Below are 19,601 nucleotides of genomic sequence, written 5' to 3' on the forward strand. Positions count from 1 at the left end.
TAAATCTTGTTTACTATTATCATTAAGATTTTATTTAGTTCATTCTATTCATTTATTTGGTTATATATATATATATATATATATATGTTAATTGTATTATTATTTATTATTAAATTTTATTTTACAATGGGCATCATCATGTTTTGATTGTTTAGATGGGGACATCACACTACCCTTTAATCCTAGCCGGCCATTTATTTCCTTCACCTCTTAATCTTATCCCTTCATTTTCTAAAAGTATCTTCTATATAAGAGGATTCTTCCTCTCTTTCTACTACCTAATGCGACTATCAAACCTTCTTGCGATCAAACGATTTTACACCCACAATCCATTCTTTGTTGAGCTCTTGTGCACATACAAAATCTGAGAGCAAATATATCAAGCAAGATCAATGGAGATAAGAGACAATGGAGATCAAACCCTACTTGGCATGTGAATGGTATTGTTGTTCAATTTGTTGATTTGCATGTTCTTAGGTATCTTCATTGTTGTATGGTGTATGGTGAATGTTTCATTGTAAGACTAGGGTTTGTTGTGGTTGGATCTTTGTGGTTTTGCAATAGTTTGTCATCATCATTTTTCACCATATACACTACTAATGATGAATTTGGTTTTAAGTTAATCATTATGTTTGAAGAAGTTATTAATGATAATCAATGTTGAATCAACTAGAATTGGCACATATTAATTCAACCCCCCCTTCCCCTCCTCTCAATATATTTGTGAGCTTAACACTAAGAAACATTTAGACGTAAGAGTGTGAATTAAGATTTTTAAATCTTAATTTATCAATCATTATGAATTAGGAAATTAGCCCATCAAAATCAAACCTTGGTCAAAATCCTATAACAAAAGAACTTGGATATTACACATTACCAAGTCATAACAAATCTTTGAGTAGTAAGGCATTGAACTCCAATAAGAAATAAAATACATATTTTGAATTTTATCAGTAATGACTCTTTTATAGATATTAGTCATGTTTCAACATATGAAGCAATTCAAAGCAATGTTCAAAACTCTAGGGTATAGGAATACAAAATAACAATTACTAAATGACAGTCTGCAATATGGGACAGTTATTAGTATAAACCAATGTAGAATCAAAGCTTACAGACACCTGCTCTACTATGAAAACATTTAATTCAATGCCAAAGTTCTAAGGATTTCGATCCCTATTATCATAGGTCCAGATAGAATTTAAGTCCTTTGTATTCAATTCAACAAAATTCCAATCATCAATTGCAACATTCAAAACTATAAGATTTAACTGAGACGGAGTTGACATTTTTTCTTGCTACCATCAATCTTAACAAAGAGTCATAAAACCTAAATCATGGGATCAAAAATCCAAATCATACTCTTATCCCTATCCTTAGATGGAAGACAAGAAAACACAACATAACAAGGCCATTCAAGCCTTCTTCACTTTGAGCTCCACTAAACTCAAGAGGGTATTCCTAACTTTAAGCCTGAGCAGATAAGATTTATCACACAAAATGAATTACAAGCTCATGGCTGTGGATGGTTCTCAGATTTATAAATGATGGGTGTTATGTATTTTCCCCAAATTCATGTGTAATCCTACTTGCACTGAACAATCATTGAGAATAGTTAAATGTGTCTCCATCTTTTACTCTTAGAGGACGAATGTACATTATCCTTTATATACAACCTTTGTATTAGACCTACATCTCAGAGACATACCAAAACCATAAATAATTGGAAGAAGAAACAAAGAACATGGAGTAGATGAGATTTTGAATATTTTGAATGCTTCTAAGCTGGATCGTGGAAGCTTCATGGACAATGCCTAACCTAGGGTGTAGAGTCCAACCATATCCAAATGTAAGCATCAAACAACAAATTATTTCAATTAGTGAGCCTCTCTGACATTAATGCCTAACATTAATGCAGCCCCTACTGTTACTACAAAAATTATTCTTACAAATCCATAATGTATTTCCAAACCTATTGCAATACATGTGTAGGAAATTAATCTTTTCTTTGAAAAGAACCCACAAATAGAATTACACATTTACAAGAGATTTGTAAAGACGAATAACAAAATCCTTGATATTACTATTCATGTGAGATTAAGAAGTACAATCTGGAGATAATAACTGTAGTAATTTTTCATGACAATTCATAAATTAATCAATATTACTGAAGGAATATTTACATTCTTCACTATGAAAAACTCTTCATTCTAAACCAGACACAACTACTCTATCCTTTTGGAAAGATCAAGACTACCTCCTACGCTTTAGGTAGGCAGCTTGTAAAAGACCATTTGCAACTACAAATGTCTTTCAATATCCCTTTAGCTACCTCCTGCATTTTCAATGTCCCTTTAGCTACAAAGCAATTTGTTGGGCTACTATAAGCACAACCTTTCTGAAATATTCTCCACCCCGTGTCATTAAACCTATATCTGATGAACACATTGTTTGTTCCTACATATGGGTATTCCATTTCTAAAACTGTTCTTGAACAAGTGCTCTTGATCAGCTCAACAACTATCGACTTATGAAAAAACCCGATGCTCTAAATTTAGAAGCACTAAATATAGTCGGGTGTATCGTACCATGCATATAAATTATCCTTTTCACTTTTTTCTTTTTCAAAGAATCAAAAATTATCTATTATGATCATCTAACCGCCAATTCAGTTTATTCTTCAAGAACAAGCTAACATCCGTACCCATGCAACTTTTCATGCCACTGAAATTCTTTCTCGGACTTATCACGCATAAAGTTTTCTGACTTTTTCAACTGGTGATCATTTACTGCAGGCGATTCATCAGGATCTTCTTGTTCTCCACTCGTAAAATTCACATCTCTAACTCATTTCCTTGTTGACGCTCGTGTTATTCTTTTGAATTTTGGTCGTTGATCTTTCTTTGTGTTTGGCGGAGTCAAAAGATTCTATCCTGTCTTCGTCGGCATTCCACGGTCCAACATATCGCCATATGGTAGCAAGTAGCTTGTTTAACCCCTCATTGATGCAAATGGACGCTTTAGATTTGCCATAAAATCTGAACTGAAGATCTTTTTTAGTCCACTTATGTTGCAAATCACCATGTGGGATCTACCTCTGTCAATCCTTTTTATCACCCGCACACCCACAGTCAAAAACAAACTTCATCATTTACCTTGCGAGTGCGCGGGATATAAATTCTCTTAATTCTTTACTTTGGCACACCCGCACTCCAAATTGGGTCCTACTGATTATCCTGCAAGGACGCAGGTATGGCAATCTTCAGTTTACACTTGCTTCCCACATACCCACGGGCATCTTGCTTATTTACTTAAATTTGTGTAAGGGGTGTGAGTGAAAGCAATGCTTGCCTTAAAGGAACCCCGCATGCCCACAAGACTTTGGAGTGCTTTGGTAATATCATGTGGGGAAGCGGGAAAACATACTTCACCTCCCGCACGCCTGCATGGCTTGTGAAAAAACTTAAACCTCTCATGTGAGGACGTGGGTAACACTCAAAAAAATATTATCACCCTGCACGTAACATTTGAGGATGCAGTGAAAACTTGGCGGGAATGCAAGTATAGACACAAGCACTAAAACTGAGCACGTGTGTTATCTGAGGATTTAAGGTCATTAATAAGAGGCCATCACTAGCGAGCGATTACAAAAAGAAGCTTAGGGAAAAGCATACGCATACCCAAATTATAAGGACTAACCGATTAAGCACATGACTCAAGGCATAGGGTCGGTCAACCTAACGACAGAAGACCCTCAATTGCGCACAACTTAAATGGCCCACCGGCTGAGCAAGTCACCAAGCAGAAAAAGATAGGTGCCCAAAACAAAATTCAAAATTGCAAACAAGGCAAAATTTCAAAAGCTAACCCAACTAGGAAAGGGCTTGGCACTTTCCTAACAAATGGATCAACTTGGATGCAATGCCCCGATGCTATGAAAACTTAACATTATTGCCTCTTGTATTCTACAAGTGCCTCAAGATTGAAGCCCTTCCAATACAACAAGGATGTTATGTACCTAACTATCATTAGTCATTAGTTTATCAAAGGTCACTAATGTGTAGATGAAACAAAATCACCATGTAGGTAGATAAGTTATCGTACATGTCCCTTTGCTTGTATATATGGCAAACTTTATCGTAGATAAGTTATTGTACATGTCCCTTTGATCGTATACATGTTCATTAGTTGTGAGCATAATAGCAAACCTTTGGCTTTATTGCAAGGATATTCAGCCAAGAGCTAGGCTGAGAAAGGTATTTGAACTTTCAATAACATTTTGTATAAGGGGCAACTTAAGGACTGAGCATCCTTGAATTGTGAGCATACACTACATCCAACCAATTGGAGAAAATACTCAATTTTTAGAGATGCCTGTAAAAGGTTTCACTTTCCCATTGAATGTCTGCAAGAAAATAATCTTTGTAAGGAGTTTAAATGGCAAGATGGTACGCTCTTACTCAATGTTAAAGCTAAAATTATTTACAGGTCTATTACTAATTCTGTTTCTATAACTGATTATCTTCATAAAAACTGGAATCTGAATCTTCAGGATAAAAAATCGCAAAGTGTGTTTAAAATATACCATGTTGTTGTCATATGTTATTAAGCATAAAAAGGCTCATTTTAGATGGTTATTTTTACTTCAAAGGTTACCTCTTAAGTTATGCTCTTCTGACATTGAATTATGCACCATTTGTAGGAAACCTGAATCTGTTAAGCATTTTTTTTAATGTTTTTTGGCAAAAGAGATCTGGAATATGTTTTGTAATGAATTAATGCATTGGAATGATAACAGAGTTTTTAATTGGGGAGAAACTCTTATTGGTACTATTAGTAACTTAGATAAGGAGCTTAGTTTGTTTTGGTTATGTTTATCAACTGAAATTTTATGGTTTATATGGAAGGCAAGAAATGAGGAAAAGTTTAAGGGGCATGCAAGGACACTTACTGAGTCATTAAAAAGACTCACATTATTTAATGTTGCAATGCAGGTAACCGTCATATTGGAGATTTCAAGAGGTAAATTCATGAAACTTCTTAGTGATGGTATTGTTTTGGTTAACAGAAACGAAATAAAGTATGGGCACACCTGGTACTATGACCAATTTGATGATAGAGACCCGTTCTTGAAAGCAATTAGAGAAATTCAGATAAGCTACAGAGAGATTGTAATGGAGAATCAAAAAGATAAGCATAATGAACATGTTATGAGAATTCATATCAACGATGGTGAGGATGCAACTGAAGTTGTTAGATCTAATGCAGTGATTTCAGCCATTGGGCCTCTTCTAGGATGGCTGGGCCCGGATAGATTCAGTGAAAACAAAAATCATTAGCAAGTCATAATATATGTCTTCATTTTGTTTAGTTATGAGCTTGTTGTATAAGATGTATAAGATCATGTATACTTGGTTCTGAACTGCCTAAAACATGTCTACAGGTGGTATTTGATAAAGTCTTAAATTTCATAGTAGCAAAAATCGTTTGGGGATAAATCAGCAAACCAAAAGTATAAGATTTTTTGAAAAAATCAGATTAAAAAAAAACGTAAAAAATTATAGAAAAGGAGACAGAATACTTTCTTTTTAAATTTAAGGCCATTTCCATAGTACAGAGATGTAGGTAGGTTGCCGAATTGGAATCAGAATCGGGGTAAGTGGGTATGATACATCGGTATGTCAAATTTTTTTGGAAGAACTCGGTATGTTCGGTAAATCTGTAAAAATAAATATATTTTAAAAATTAAATATAGTATAAATTAAATAATATACATTATAAATTAAAAACAAATATTATTATATTTACATTTATTAATGGTCTATAAAGATACAAATTTTTAATTTTTAATTTTTAAATTATTTATATTTCTAATTTACAATTTTGTTAAATTATATAACTATTCTATATAGTTTAATAAATGACATGCTAATATAATATATAATAATTTTAATTTACAAATTATTTAATAATGTTAAATATTATATTATTTTTTATTATATATTAAACATATAGTAAATAATAATATAAATGAATGTAAGGATTGTCGCTTATAATTTTTTTTATAAATATATAAAGTTTATAATCCCCCAAATTAGATGTCATAATTTTTAATTTAAAGTTCAGATTTTAATTTAAAGTTCTCGATAATATAAAGTTACCAAAAAAAAGGAAACCACAGAAAGCTTATTCTCGTATTTCTCGAGATTTATCAGTTGCAGAAACATTATTTCCGATTTTTTATTTATAATTCCCAGGGGAAACAACGAGACAAGGTGAGGCTCTTATTCAGAATGCAAACAGAAATATTTAAGGTTTCAATTTTCAGCGATACAGAATGTCATTAAGGTTTTGCAGAGGTCAAAATGTGCGGCAAAAAATCTAAGGACAAAAAATTCAGTGTTCCACGGGCGTTGGGGACGGGGGGACGCGGGGACGCGTTTCCGGGACGGGGGGACCAAGGGCCTAAGTTTGGGGACGGCGGGGGGGACGGCGGCGGGGGGGTCGCGGGGTGGTGGTGCTGATATAGTTATACATATACATATAGTACTTGGAAAACTAGTTTTGAAAAGATGTATGACAGTATCATAGTGTAAGAATTACATTTCAAATGAGACTATAGGAAATTTGAAATATTAAATCTAAATACCAAGATTTCTAAGTTGTGTTGTTATATGGAACCTAATTAGACTCGGAAGTTAGATTTTCCCTACTTCTATCGACGCGGTTTCCTCCTATATTTTTCAACGGGGGTTTGGGGACAGCACCCCCAAGTTGGGGTCAAGACGGGTGTTATTTTTCTATTGGCCCACGTCCAATTAGAGTTACCCCTTAACCCTCAAAAAACTCAAAAAGTCACTTTTTTTTTAAATTTTAATTTTAAACATTGCATATACGTGGGGGTGATAGGAGACGTCTGGGCGTCTCCCTGTCCTTCGAGAGATGGGGGTGATAGGAGACGTATGGGCCTCTCCCCATCCTTGGAGAGACGTCTGCACATCTCTCAAAGGACAGGGAGACGCCCAAACGTCTCCCAAGGAGACGTGGAGGCGTCTCCATGTCTCTCTAGGAGACGCCCAGACGTCTCCACGTCTCCCTGGGAGACGCGGGGACACGGGGACGTCTCCTTGGGAGACGTCTGGGCTTGGGTGGCGGTGGCGGGGGACGTCGCGTCCCCGTCCCCCCGCCCCCGAGACGTTTATGACAGGGGGACGCGCCCAAAAAGGGGGGGGGACGCGTCCCCGTGAAACACTGAAAAAATTCGAACCCTAATTGATTCCATGCAAAGTATACCCAGAATTGGCCTGTTTTCGCAGGTGATTTTTAGGGTTTATATCATTTTTTTTAGCCGAACAGATATTTTGTGATTTTTAAACACGATTTTGCAGAGTTCTACCTGCAATTAATCGGCCAAAGTCGTTGACTAATAATCAATGATTTTTTGCCCCGACTTTGGGGAAAAAATCGGCATTTCCGGCGATTCGCGATTATTCGCAATTAATCGAGACTCAATGCTGACTTTTGCTTCTTTGGTCTTAATAGTTCTTTAAGTATGTCAAATGTGAACTGCTGCCTTTTTTTATTGCAATGCAGCCTTACTATGAATGTACAGCAGGTTACAGTAATTAGTTAGGACAGATATATGTTTTAAAAAACTTGATCAGCCAGCTCAGCTGAATTTTTGTATATGTTTACCAACTATCATTAATACAATGTGTGTGTGTGTTGTATTCTATCACACCTATCCTTCACAGTCAACTATCAAATATTTATTATCCTATTTCTTACTTTTTTGTTAGGGCTAACCACTAACATCATCAAGCCCAGTTTGATTCTCCAAATGAATAGCCCCTAGTCCTAGACATGTTATTAAACATGTATACCCACCGTTTGTTAGTCTCTCAATTCCAATGTGTATATTTGAGCTTGAGACACTCTTTTCACAGATACATTTTGGTACCATTACACTACAACCATTGAACATTATCATATTTCTTATTCATTACATAAATATCAAATTATTACCTTGTATGCACCTTGTCCCTACCTTGTCCGTAAATAACATTTTTCTCTTCAGAATATATTAAGAAGACACAAGTTGTACTAAACAATCAAAAAGTAAGTAATGTCCCATTCTAATATTTTAACAAATTCTGAATTTTTTTGTGATTCTTTTGCTATACTGGAATATTAACAAAATACTAAATAGCAGCGTACAATATTGATATCATAAAGTCTTCTAAACCTAACTGACTTTATTATAATGAAATTAAAATCCACTAAAATCTGATGGCAAATACTATCTTAATAACAGAGTCGATACTACAGAAACCCCTTTAATATTCAGAATATTTGAATATCAATAATAATATTAATATGAGCGGGGATGACCCCACAACGCAGCGGTAAAGCTGCGAGCCTCCTTCTTAGGAGGTCTTGGGTTCGAGCTTGCTGGAGCCCCCACGGTTGAAAGGAACCCCGCCCAGCCAATGTGCACAACTCAACAGTCAATGACGTAGATAAGCGCCAGCAGTAAGAAGCGACCATGTTGCCGCAGTAGAGGTGTTAATGCCTCTTCATCCTGGGGCAGGTTGAAGGTGAGAACGGCGTGCAAGTTCAAGCTTGTGAGATAGCTACAGAGATATAAGGATGCTACGGAGAGATAAGGATGCCACGTGGAGCGATAGGGGATGGAAGGATAAGCAGAAGAATGGAGAGATAAGGCGAGGAATGGAGTGATAAGGAGAGTAGCAGAGAGATAAGAGGATACCCAAGAAATGAAGGAGAATTGAGACCAGCACGAGACAAATTAGGGAGGTGTTAATGCTTCAGCAGGCCAAAAAATGTAACCATGGGGATGGGGTCCCCCACTGTGACCCCACTGGCTTGTAGCTCCAGTCAAAAGTGATTACCGATCAAAAAAATATATATTATTAATATGAGCAGTTCACTTACAAGTTAAAATGTAGGTATTTATTATGAGAGAAGGCGGTATGGCCGCTAACAGAGAGCAGCAGAGTGAATGTTATTAACAAAGACTCGGCATTTTGAAATGTTAAAGCCACTTTCCAACATAGTATAGCAACCAATAAATAGCTATTTCACAATAATATAAATCGTGCTTCCATTTGACTTATTACGGTGGCCAAAATCAATAGATGTAACAGAAAATGGTATGGCTAAGCCAGCAATGATACTGCCTCTATAACGATAGCATGGCAGCCACAAAACAGTAATCTCAGAGATAAATGGTCTGAATAGCAATTAATGATATGATAAAACCTTTAAAGTTGCATAATACCGAAAACAAAATCTGAAATTTCCAAACACAACTGAAACTGGAATCTTTAAGTACAAATGTGATCCCTAAATGGAATCACCTCAGGCGGACAAGAAGATTTTCATCCTCCAATCCAAAATGGAAACCAAGAGAGTTTTCATCCTCCAGATTCCATACACCAAAGGGTTTTTCTGTTTTCATTCTCAGGCATAAAGATGAACAAAAATGCTCAGATCTATAAAAAGGGTTTGATAAAAAGAACAATGGGTAACAACCTCTTCTTTGCCACACTCTTTCCTTTATACTCATCTTTTTAATTTGAGTTTCCCTTTTCCCGAGTAGCATTCCCTTCAGATATGTTTAAAAGCACTTTTTAATAAAATAATCCATTAGGCCCACATTAGTAAAATAGTAATAATACAAAAGTCATCCTCTTACAATAGTATAAAAGTAAAGCTACTAGAACTTAAAACGTTTTTATTAAATATATTTCCCTAACTTTATCCCTTAGACTACGGGAAAAAAAGAATAGGCTATGGGTCTCCCAAATATTTTAATTCTGAAAAGGGGACGTGACAAGCAACAAAAAAATTCGAGCCCACCTTAATCCTCATGAGGCAGCATTTATAAAGTTAGCATATTGAAACAAATTTAAAAAAAATGAATTTAAAATAATAGATAATTCACATAAGAAAAAGCACTCAGATTCTAACCACAACATCATGAGACAGCTTTTTCAATTCTCTCACTAAACTGTCCGTCTTGGCCCAAATAATGCAGTTTCTGCACTGAATCTTGTTCATCTGGAAATATGGCAACAAATAGTATAAGCATCAAACATGTGAAGGAGAAAATGGGAAGCAGAGAAAAAAACACAAGAGAAACATAAAACAGAACAAAATCAAACTGAAAGTTAAATATTGAATGAATATGTTGCAAGAAAAGAGCCTACCGTCAAAAGTAAGTCTGCTGCTAGACCCTCTTCAAAACGAGGGGGACCAACTTTTGCATCTACAATGACTTGCTTGACTGCATCTGACACAAACTGCAAGGAAAAATATGTTATGAAACTCAAATTCATTATCGAGTGCTAACAGCATAGAAACAAAGGCATTAAAATACCTTTAAGGCATCATCAAGAGTGGGCACTTCTTGATGTTGGAATTCTTTTGAAAATCCAAAGCCTGCATCCAATCGTTTAATCTGCAAGCATACTTGCACTGAATTTTAGAAAATAATGACATAATTCATTCAGTGCAAATAGCAGATAACAATTTAAAATAAAATCATATTCTAAGCCAAACTCAGTTATTTGAATTTCACTTATTAATTTCTATTTATAACAGTAGCCGAAATTCTAAACTCATCCATCACAATCATGTCTACCAAAACACTATTATTTTTCTTATGATGGATCATGTAGTATGATCCGAAACGTTGATGATGAAAAATATCACAGAGTGCAATCCAGAAATGAATAATGTAAACATTATGGACTGTGGGAATTACATGACTTTAAAATCGTCAAATGTCAAAAGAAGGAAAAACAGCATGCACATATCCAAACAGAGTTGTCAAAGTTGATTTTAAAGATTTTTATTAACTGTTAGCTGGTACAACCAGAATTTAGAACTGCCATAGTTCAAATAATCTATTTATCTATATAATCAGAATTGGATTATAATCAAAAGGATGAAATAGCAAATGTACTAGTTTAGCAAGCCAATTGAGGAAAAAACTGCTTCCCAAGCTCTTAGCACAAATTTAGACAGCTAAACTTGTATTACAGACGACAACATTTACCTCCCAGATGTGAAAACCTTAGTCACGTTGCTTGAGATTGCAGATTGGGAGTCGTGATATCTATTCCATTTAGCTTCAAGAAAAATCCAAAAATCTTGTCCTTTGGAATCAACATCTTGCAAATAATGTGAATTGCAGCTGCAAAAGAATACATACATTCTGCTACTACAAAATTTGTTACGTGATAAAATATATATGAATTAACTGCTCAGTCAGGGTCCCAGAGGCATACCATCTTGTATCACTTCCATCAATAACCAAATGTGTTACTTCTATTTGAGACTTCCTCAAGGAAGCACATTTTAGCCAACATATTCATCTATTATTAAGGTAAAAATAAAGGGTACAACAATCTTTCAATCAATTTTATTGTCATCTTAGGCATAATCAGTAGTCAGCCTCATGCACAAAATTGACATCATTTAACAATTCAATTTCAAACTAAGAGCCAACCAGCTGACCATCTAGACGTCAGCAAGAACCAATGACAAGTTAGGAAACTCAAGATTTTATTGATTCCGCATGTGGGACATGACTAGAAGCATATTAACAAACCACAGACTGGTTAGAAGCAGATGATTTCTGGAAATTTTGCTAATTGTCAAAAATTAACCATAAATGATAAAAACCCTGCTGACAGCCCAGTCACATATAACTCCACGCAGACACCACAATGCATGTAGCTTGCATCATATTTCCTTGCAATCATGAAGTAATAAATGTCTCTTTCTTTTCCTACATATGCATTTTAAGTATGTGCAATTGCTCACACGACAAGGAATGTGGTTCCACTATGACTTCACATACAAAATGACAAGTTGACCTAGCCATAGCACCATAAAACAAGATGCCCAAATCTACTTTAGAATAATTGAAAAAAATCTATGTTACCGGGTCTTTGTATATTGGGTTGGGTACAGGTCCAAGTGCGGCAGGGGACCGGGTTCAATCTAGGTGCAACCCCAAGTTTGCCTAGGGTACCCGCTTAGGCAGTACCCTGGGCGAACCCAAGAAGCACCCTAGTGAACCCAGGGGTACTGTTGTGACGTATTCACACATCGCCCCATTGCAAATGGGGACCCCTGCTTTTTGCTTTCGAGGGTTTGTTTTCTGGGTCTTTTAGGGTTTTGTCTGTTAGCCTTTGCATTATGAGTGCTGTCAGGGGGATCACTAGATAGCAGGCTCTGCTTGAGCTAGGTTGAGTCAGTAGATGCTCCAGGTTAGGGTTTCTTTGAAAGTCTTCCTTAGGGCCTGGTTTTGCTCTTGTTGCTAATTGTGTCTTGCTTGGTGAGTGAGTATCATCCTTGAAGGTCCGAGCTAGGTCAAGTTGGTGAGTGATGAAGTCTGGAATGTCATCCTGATCTTCAAATGCCCTGAAATTTGGCTAAGTCTGCAATGTCCTGATCCTGAAATTTGACTGTCTGGAAAACTGAAGAATCCTCCAAAAATTAGATTTTGCAATATAACTCCTAGAGGTTTGAAACCACTCTCAAACATCCTAACAGTATATATGGAATATAGCTTAAAGTATAAGAAAGAAGAAAGATATAAGGAAATGTAACTTATACTTAAATGTTATATTCCATAAAATGATCCTGACGGAGAGACCAAAATGTCAAATTTTGCTCTTGACCCTTCCAAAGGGTCCAAAGCGAATTTCGCTCCTGGCCCTTCCAAAGGGTCCAAAGCGAAATTCTCCATAAGACATTCTACTTTGACCAAAACCTAGAACTAACACATTCCCAAGTTTGAATGAAGGAAAAGGCACTTGTTTGAATGAGGAAATGTGAAAATGAAGTCAGGATTTGAGCCCAAGGATGATTTTCGCTCTTGACCCTTCCAAAGGGTCCAGAGCGAAATTCATTTTTATCCACTTTGCTCTTTGATATGACCAAGTTTGTTGACTTTTGGGGCGTGATGGGAAGGTTTTGATGCACATTTGTCTTTGAGAGGAGATTTGAGGTGACAAAATGATGGAAATTAGCCTAAAGTAGGAATTTCGCCCCTGACCCTTCCAAAGGGTCCAGAGCGAAATTCTTGAAAACACCTCATTTTCTCCCTTGTTTAGACCAATGTTCTAGTTTTGAGGTGATGGGATGTGAAAATGTGAAGGATCTTGGCCAAGATTAGGAATTTCGCTCCTGACCCTTCCAAAGGGTCTAGAGCGAAAATCCTTATACACCTAAATTTCTCACTTGTCAAGACCAAATTCCTAATTTTTTGGGGCATAGATGAAAGAGTTTGATGCATGTTTGCCTTAGGGAGGAGGTTTTAGACCTGGGGAGAATGAAAATCAACCTAAAAGAAGATTTTCGCTCCTGACCCTTCCAAAGGGTCCAGAGCAAAATCTTCCATTTTTGCCTTCCTTTGGCCTTAAAGCCTAGTTTGACCTTGCCTAGACCCAGTTGGATGGAGGTTTGTCTTGATTGTGATGAAAGGAAGTTGAATTGACCAAGTTTGTATGAAAATGAGTTGAAAGGAAGATGAAAATCAACCTAGGAAGTGATTTTCGCTCCTAACCCTTCCAAAGGGTCCAGAACGAAAATCCTTGGAGACCTCAATTTCTTCCTTGTCTAAGCCAAGTTCTTAGTTTCTAAGGCATGTTTGGAGGTGTTTTGAATGGTCTAGCCTTAGGGAATGACTAGAGGTGGAGGAAATGGAGGATTTTAGCCTAAAACAAGATTTTCGCTCCTGACCCTTCCAAAGGGTCCAGAGCGAAATTCTTGAAAACACTCATTTTCCCTTTAGCCAAAGTCAGGACCAAGATGGAGATGCAAGGAGAATAGTCTATGTTTGTCTCCCAGAAGAAATTGGAGTTGAAAAATTGAAGAATCAAGCCTAAAGCATGGTTTTCGCTCTTGACCCTTCCAAAGGGTCCAGAGCGAAAATCTTCTTGGACCTCATTCCCTTCCTTGTTTGACCAAATATTGATTTGCAAGGTATCTTGAAAGGAAGAATGGACGTGTTTGGCCTTTGGAAATGTTTGAAAGCATTGAAAAGTGAAGGATTTTAGCCAAGAAGGTGAATTTCGCTTCTGACCCTTCCAAAGGGTCTAGAGCGAAATTCCTTACAAACCTATTTTTTGACCTTGCTTAGACCACAAACCTTGTCCCTTGGGTAAAGAATGATGTTTAGTTACCTTCTAGAGAGGATTGGAGTTGAAAAGATGGAGGAGCAAGTGGTTTTGAGAAAATCGCTTCTGACCCTTCCAAAGGGTCCAGAGCGAATTTTCTCAAAACCACCTTTTTTCCCAATATTGTGCCAATGCAATTGCAGACTAAAGTGAATTGAGGTGAAAGAGATCCTTAGGAATGACTTCAAGTGCTAGGAAATCATTGAAAGTGAAGGAATTGAGCCAAATAGTGAATTTCGCTCCGGACCCTTCCAAAGGGTCCAGAGCGAAATTCCTAAGATCCCTTATTTTCCTAGCAAAATCAAGTCAAACTTGGGTTTCTATAACTTGGATGAGTGAGGAAAAGTGTTTTCTTGCCTTTTTGAGGTGGATTCAAGTTGAAAGGATGGAGGAAGAAGACTAAAAGGTAATTTTCGCTCCTGACCCTTCCAAAGGGTCCAGAGCGAAAATCTCTATAGCTCTTATTTCCTTCCTAGTTTTGGCCAAGTGTTGGTTTCTAAGGCGTGTTGAAAGGTAGATTTATGTGTTCTTTCCTTGAGAAATGGTGGAAATCAACTCAGAACATGGATTTCGCTCCTGACCCTTCCAAAGGGTCTAGAGCGAAATCCTCATTTACCCCCTTTATTTGCCTAAGGCATTGAGAGGTGAAGTTTTCAAGCTAATTTGGTGGTGAGTGGACTTGATTGTGGAGAGGAGAGTTGAGTTAGATCAATTTTGAAGATGGATTGGATGAAGGAGGTGAGAAATCAATCAAGAATAAGAATTTCGCTCCTGACCCTTTCAAAGGGTCCAGAGCGAAATTCTTGGAAACTCATATTTTCTTCTTGGAGATGGTCAAAGTTTTATGGCATGGTTAGAAGGACTTTGATGTGTTCTTGCCTTTGAATATTGGATTGAGGTAATGGAGTAGCCAAAACAAGCTCAAAATAGGAAATTCGCTCCTGACCCTTCCAAAGGGTCCAGAGCGAAATTCCTAAAAACCCTTATTTTCCTAGCAAAGTCAAGTCAAACTTGGGTTTCTATAACTTGGGTGAGTGTCAGGATTGGTGTTCTTGCCCTATTGAAGTTGGTTAAGGTTGAAAGATGGAGGAATAAGCCTAAAACAAGATTTTCGCTCCTGACCCTTCCAAAGGGTCCAAAGCAAAAATCCTAAAATCCACCTATTCCTTTCAAATTTGTGCCAAGCCAGGCCTAGACAAAGATGGTAGAAGCCCTTGAGATTGCCCTTGAATGGATTGTTGTCTCCAATAATGATGATTTTGGGCTAGAGGAAGAAATTATCTCTTTAACCTTCCAAAGGGTCCAGGGCAAAATTCTTATGGAGCCTGTCCCTGGAAAGAATCTTGAGCAGACTTCATTTTGATGTTTTCTTGTTGATGATTTAAGGTAGAAAATGCTATGTTAGAATAAATATATTATGTGTCCTTAATCATCTTATGGTTTGTTTTGCAAATGAAAGAAGACCAGGCTAGGGCAAGGACGACCTATTCCAGTCCAGCATCATCAAGGACGACCACTTCCAGTCCAACATTTCAAGGAAAGGTACACCATCCCTCCTGCACATCAAAGACAAAGGAGGTTAAAGCAAGGGTCCGTTGAGGAAGCAGATAGTTTCAGAAGAGTTAATTAAAATTATCTTCTCAACATCATCAAATTGAACATCTACCAAGTTACAAGTGTCAGACAAGGTGGCATCCCAGTCATCACTCTTCCAGTCGGATTGGTCCACCTCAACGTGTCCAGATTCAATGTACCTGACTCATCAAAGATGACACAAACTTCGATGTACCTACCCCGGTTATCCATTGGTCGAATATTCCAGAGAAGATATGTGTCCAAATAATGCAATTATTTCATTGGCTAGAATTGAGTTTGTTGTAACAAACCCTAATTAGGGTTTTCATTGTAAAATCTTGGCCATTGATCTCAAATTGATCTGAGCCATTGAATTGTGTTGAGAGCACTATATAAGCCCTGGCTCCTCATTTGTGAAGGCTAATAATCAGTCAATAGTTGATAGTGGGTGAATAGTTAGCTAATAGTGAATAGTCAGCTGATAGAATAGCAATTAGAGTAAATTAGGAGGACAAGGCAAGAAATTGTTGCCAGTGATTGTAAACAAACTCCATTTTCATTGAAGTTATGGTGAAGTGTGTTGTTTCGTTGCAATATGCATGGTCTCTTGTTGAATCTTCAATGTAGATGGTAAATAATTAAATTGAATGAAAGAAGTTGTTGAATGCACCTGTGTGGAATCCATCTAATCCATACCACTAGCCTCTTACTGATTGTAAGTGCGCCCTGCGAGGTCAACTGGCATAAAATGAGCTTAATCTTAAGTCGTTACACATCTATTGTTCATGCATTATCTTGAATGGTGATCAGTGTTTGATGGTGTACGATTTGAACGTATTGGAAGCATCCCTTAGAAGATCGCACAGAGTTGATGTCGGATTGTTCAAGCCTAACGGTGAGACTCAGCCCAGTAGGACTCCACCTAGTCGTTCATCCATCTTCTCGCATTCTAGGTAGTAGAGTAGACTTCCTGAACCCTGCATCTTTTGCCATTTGTTTGTCTTCTAGTTAGTAAATAGGACTTGTGATTCCAACAAATCAGACGTTCAAGTCATCGAGTGTAAGTCCCCTTGTGATTCCAGCAAAATCACATTGTACCACGAAGAGCTTATCCACGAGTAGAGATCCTACATAACAGAACCTTGAAGCTTCTCCGATTGATCCTTTTGCGATATCTTCAACATTCGGGAGCTTTATTCAAGAGAGGATAAGGTACCTTTAGGTATTTTATTCTGTGTTTGGTCGTGTACCAAAGACACTTCAACAAGTACCTACGCAAGAAAACAGCCAAATAAAGTGTTTTTTAACAAAAATAAAACATTTAATACTTTTTAAACACCCCCCAATGCATGATTTCGTCTAAGTTTACCCCTATTTGGTGTTTGTAACTCATTTCACAAACACAAAACACCAAGAACACCATTTTTTCCTCCAAGCTGCCAATATTGAGTTCATTTTTTTCAAAAATGAAGGCTAGAGAAGAGTAAGACACACACCAAAAGATGAGGAATCATTGTAAAAGATTTAGCCATCATGGTTGAGAAAATCTTTCATATTTTCAAGTTTTTTTTTAATTTTCAAGTTCTTTTTTTATTTTTTAGTAAGTTTATATTCTTTTGAACTTCTTATGCATAATAAGAGGTTATAATGCCAAATTTTCTTCAATAATGTTTTCCATTTCAAGTTCACACATAATGGTTGGAACTCAAAGTTCTAGTTCAATTGCCTCGGGCCAAAATGAAGAGAGACATTTTAGAATTGATTCAGTGTCGCCTCTTTGCAGATACACAACAATGATTCAACAAATGTTTGGAGGTGGGAGTTTTCTTTGACAGTGTAACCATTGCAACATAGAGTATACAAGCTCATATTTACGAGTGAAAGCTTACTTATGCACCATCCCTTCACAAGGAATAAAAGCTTAATAGGGGCCGAATAAAAAAGGGATTCCACATGATTTGATAATGTCTTATATTAAAGAACAAGAGGATGCTGACATGAGAAGTAACAAATCAAAGAGTATTGCACATCCTCTTGCCAAGAAAAGCTTGAGGAAACCTCATAGTAGCTCCACACAACCAGCTAGCCCACATCCTTTCATGCCAATGCCACCATCTTCTCAACAAGAGAATGTCTCAGTTTCATGAAAAAGAGGCCCATTGGACAAAGCCTTCAAAAATGAAATAAGAGAGGTTGTCGATCAAAGCATTGCTTGTTGCATTTATGGCAATGGGTTTCCTTTCAACATTTTTAGATCACCTTCTTGGCGGGACATGGTGAATACTCTTTGCAATACACCTCCTGGGTAAGAAAACGTGTGAAACACCTTATTGGCGAAGGAGAAAGCTTCCATAGAGACATCATTAACAGTGTTCAAGGATACATAGCCTGAAATAGATGTGAACGTCATTTTTGATAGGTGGAAATATTGCAAAAAAAAGACCATTAATCAACATTATAGCAGTGTCACCTAAAGGGGCAACGTTTTGGAAGGCAATGGATTGTAAGGGGCAAGTAAAAGATGCAAGTTTCATTCCCAATACCCTCATAGAATCCATTGACATGGTGGGGCTTGAAAATGTTGCCCCAATCATAAACGGAAAATGCTAAAAATTGTAGAGCAGTTAGTCTATAGTGGAGGCTACATAAACTCACATTTTTAGGACACCATATACAATCCACTCACACAATTTAATATTGCAAAAAATTGGCACACAAATTAAATGGATCAAACAAGTCTACACGGAAGCTGACGAGATTCAAATGTTTGTGACTAATCATCATGTCACAAGCCATATTCAAGATCTTCTCCAACTTGGAGTTGTTGAAGGTAATTTAGATTTTATTTTTTTATTTTTTTTATTGTTGAAATGTGACGTGTATTTTTTTATACCATGTGAGGTCGTCAAAACACAATTTGCATCTCACACAATCTTCTTAAGACAACTTGTGAAGGTGCAAGAGGCCTTGAGTTCTATGGTCATCAACAGCTTGTGGAGTGTATGGAGCCAATCAAGCACAAAAACGAGCCCAAAAAGTAAAAGTCTTTGGTCAAGCGCAACCATTTGGGTGCAAAAAAAACAGAGGATTTGGTCTACATGCACTCTAACCTTCATCTATTGTCACATAAGAAACCTAATTACAATTAGGGTGTGACAAAGAATTGGGATCTAACCTTTGAGTGTGCTGATTTAGAAGCTACAGTTGCACGGCTTGCACAAGCTTCTATACATGAGGCAACTCTTGCACTTGACATAGCTAGTGGGAGTGGCAATCTAATGGATAGTGGTTCAAAAGAAGTTGAACCAAATGTTCACCTTGATGCTTCTGATGAAGAAGAATATGAATATTAAATATCGATTGTAATTGAATTTTCATTGTTTAATGACATTTTGAGACTCAACTATCATTATTTTTGCAAATTATGAATATGATATTATGAGATATTTAAAAATTCTATTCATTGGTAATTATGGATGTATGAGTATCACTCTGCATATATTTTTTAATCTTTAAGTTTCCACACACAAACACATATTGCCGTACCCATACCGATACCCAAGAAAAAAGATTGCATGCCCCCGTACCCACACATGCATCCCATACCCACACGCATACCCAAATCAGCAACTTATTACACATAACTCATATGCATAGATCTGATATACAAAAGATGCAGTATGTGTTGTCCTCATTTTTGTTTCCAAAAATGAAGGACCACTACATGAAATTTTTGTGAAAAAATGAAAAAAATTACTCTATGGCACTTTCCGAGGCAGAATTTTGACGAATCCTTGGACTGGCTTAATC

At 36.9% G+C, this 19,601-nt stretch overlaps 1 protein-coding gene across 2 annotated transcripts in view; it reads right to left on the reverse strand.

Annotated features, from left to right (window-relative positions):
• The window catches only part of LOC131067015 (glycerophosphodiester phosphodiesterase GDPD4), a 65,848-nt gene that overhangs the window by 20,865 nt on the left and 25,382 nt on the right, over positions 1–19,601 (reverse strand). For both annotated transcript variants that reach the window (XM_058001942.2, XM_058001943.2), the window contains exons 5-7: positions 10,403–10,483; positions 10,233–10,325; positions 9,994–10,083 (exon numbers count right to left, since the gene is read on the reverse strand). In XM_058001942.2, the coding sequence (XP_057857925.2) occupies positions 9,994–10,083; positions 10,233–10,325; positions 10,403–10,483 (264 nt within the window). The remainder of the gene's footprint in view (positions 1–9,993; positions 10,084–10,232; positions 10,326–10,402; positions 10,484–19,601) is intronic.

Source organism: Cryptomeria japonica, chromosome 3 (genome assembly GCF_030272615.1).
Source record: "Cryptomeria japonica chromosome 3, Sugi_1.0, whole genome shotgun sequence".
Classification (NCBI taxonomy): Eukaryota; Viridiplantae; Streptophyta; class Pinopsida; order Cupressales; family Cupressaceae; genus Cryptomeria; species Cryptomeria japonica.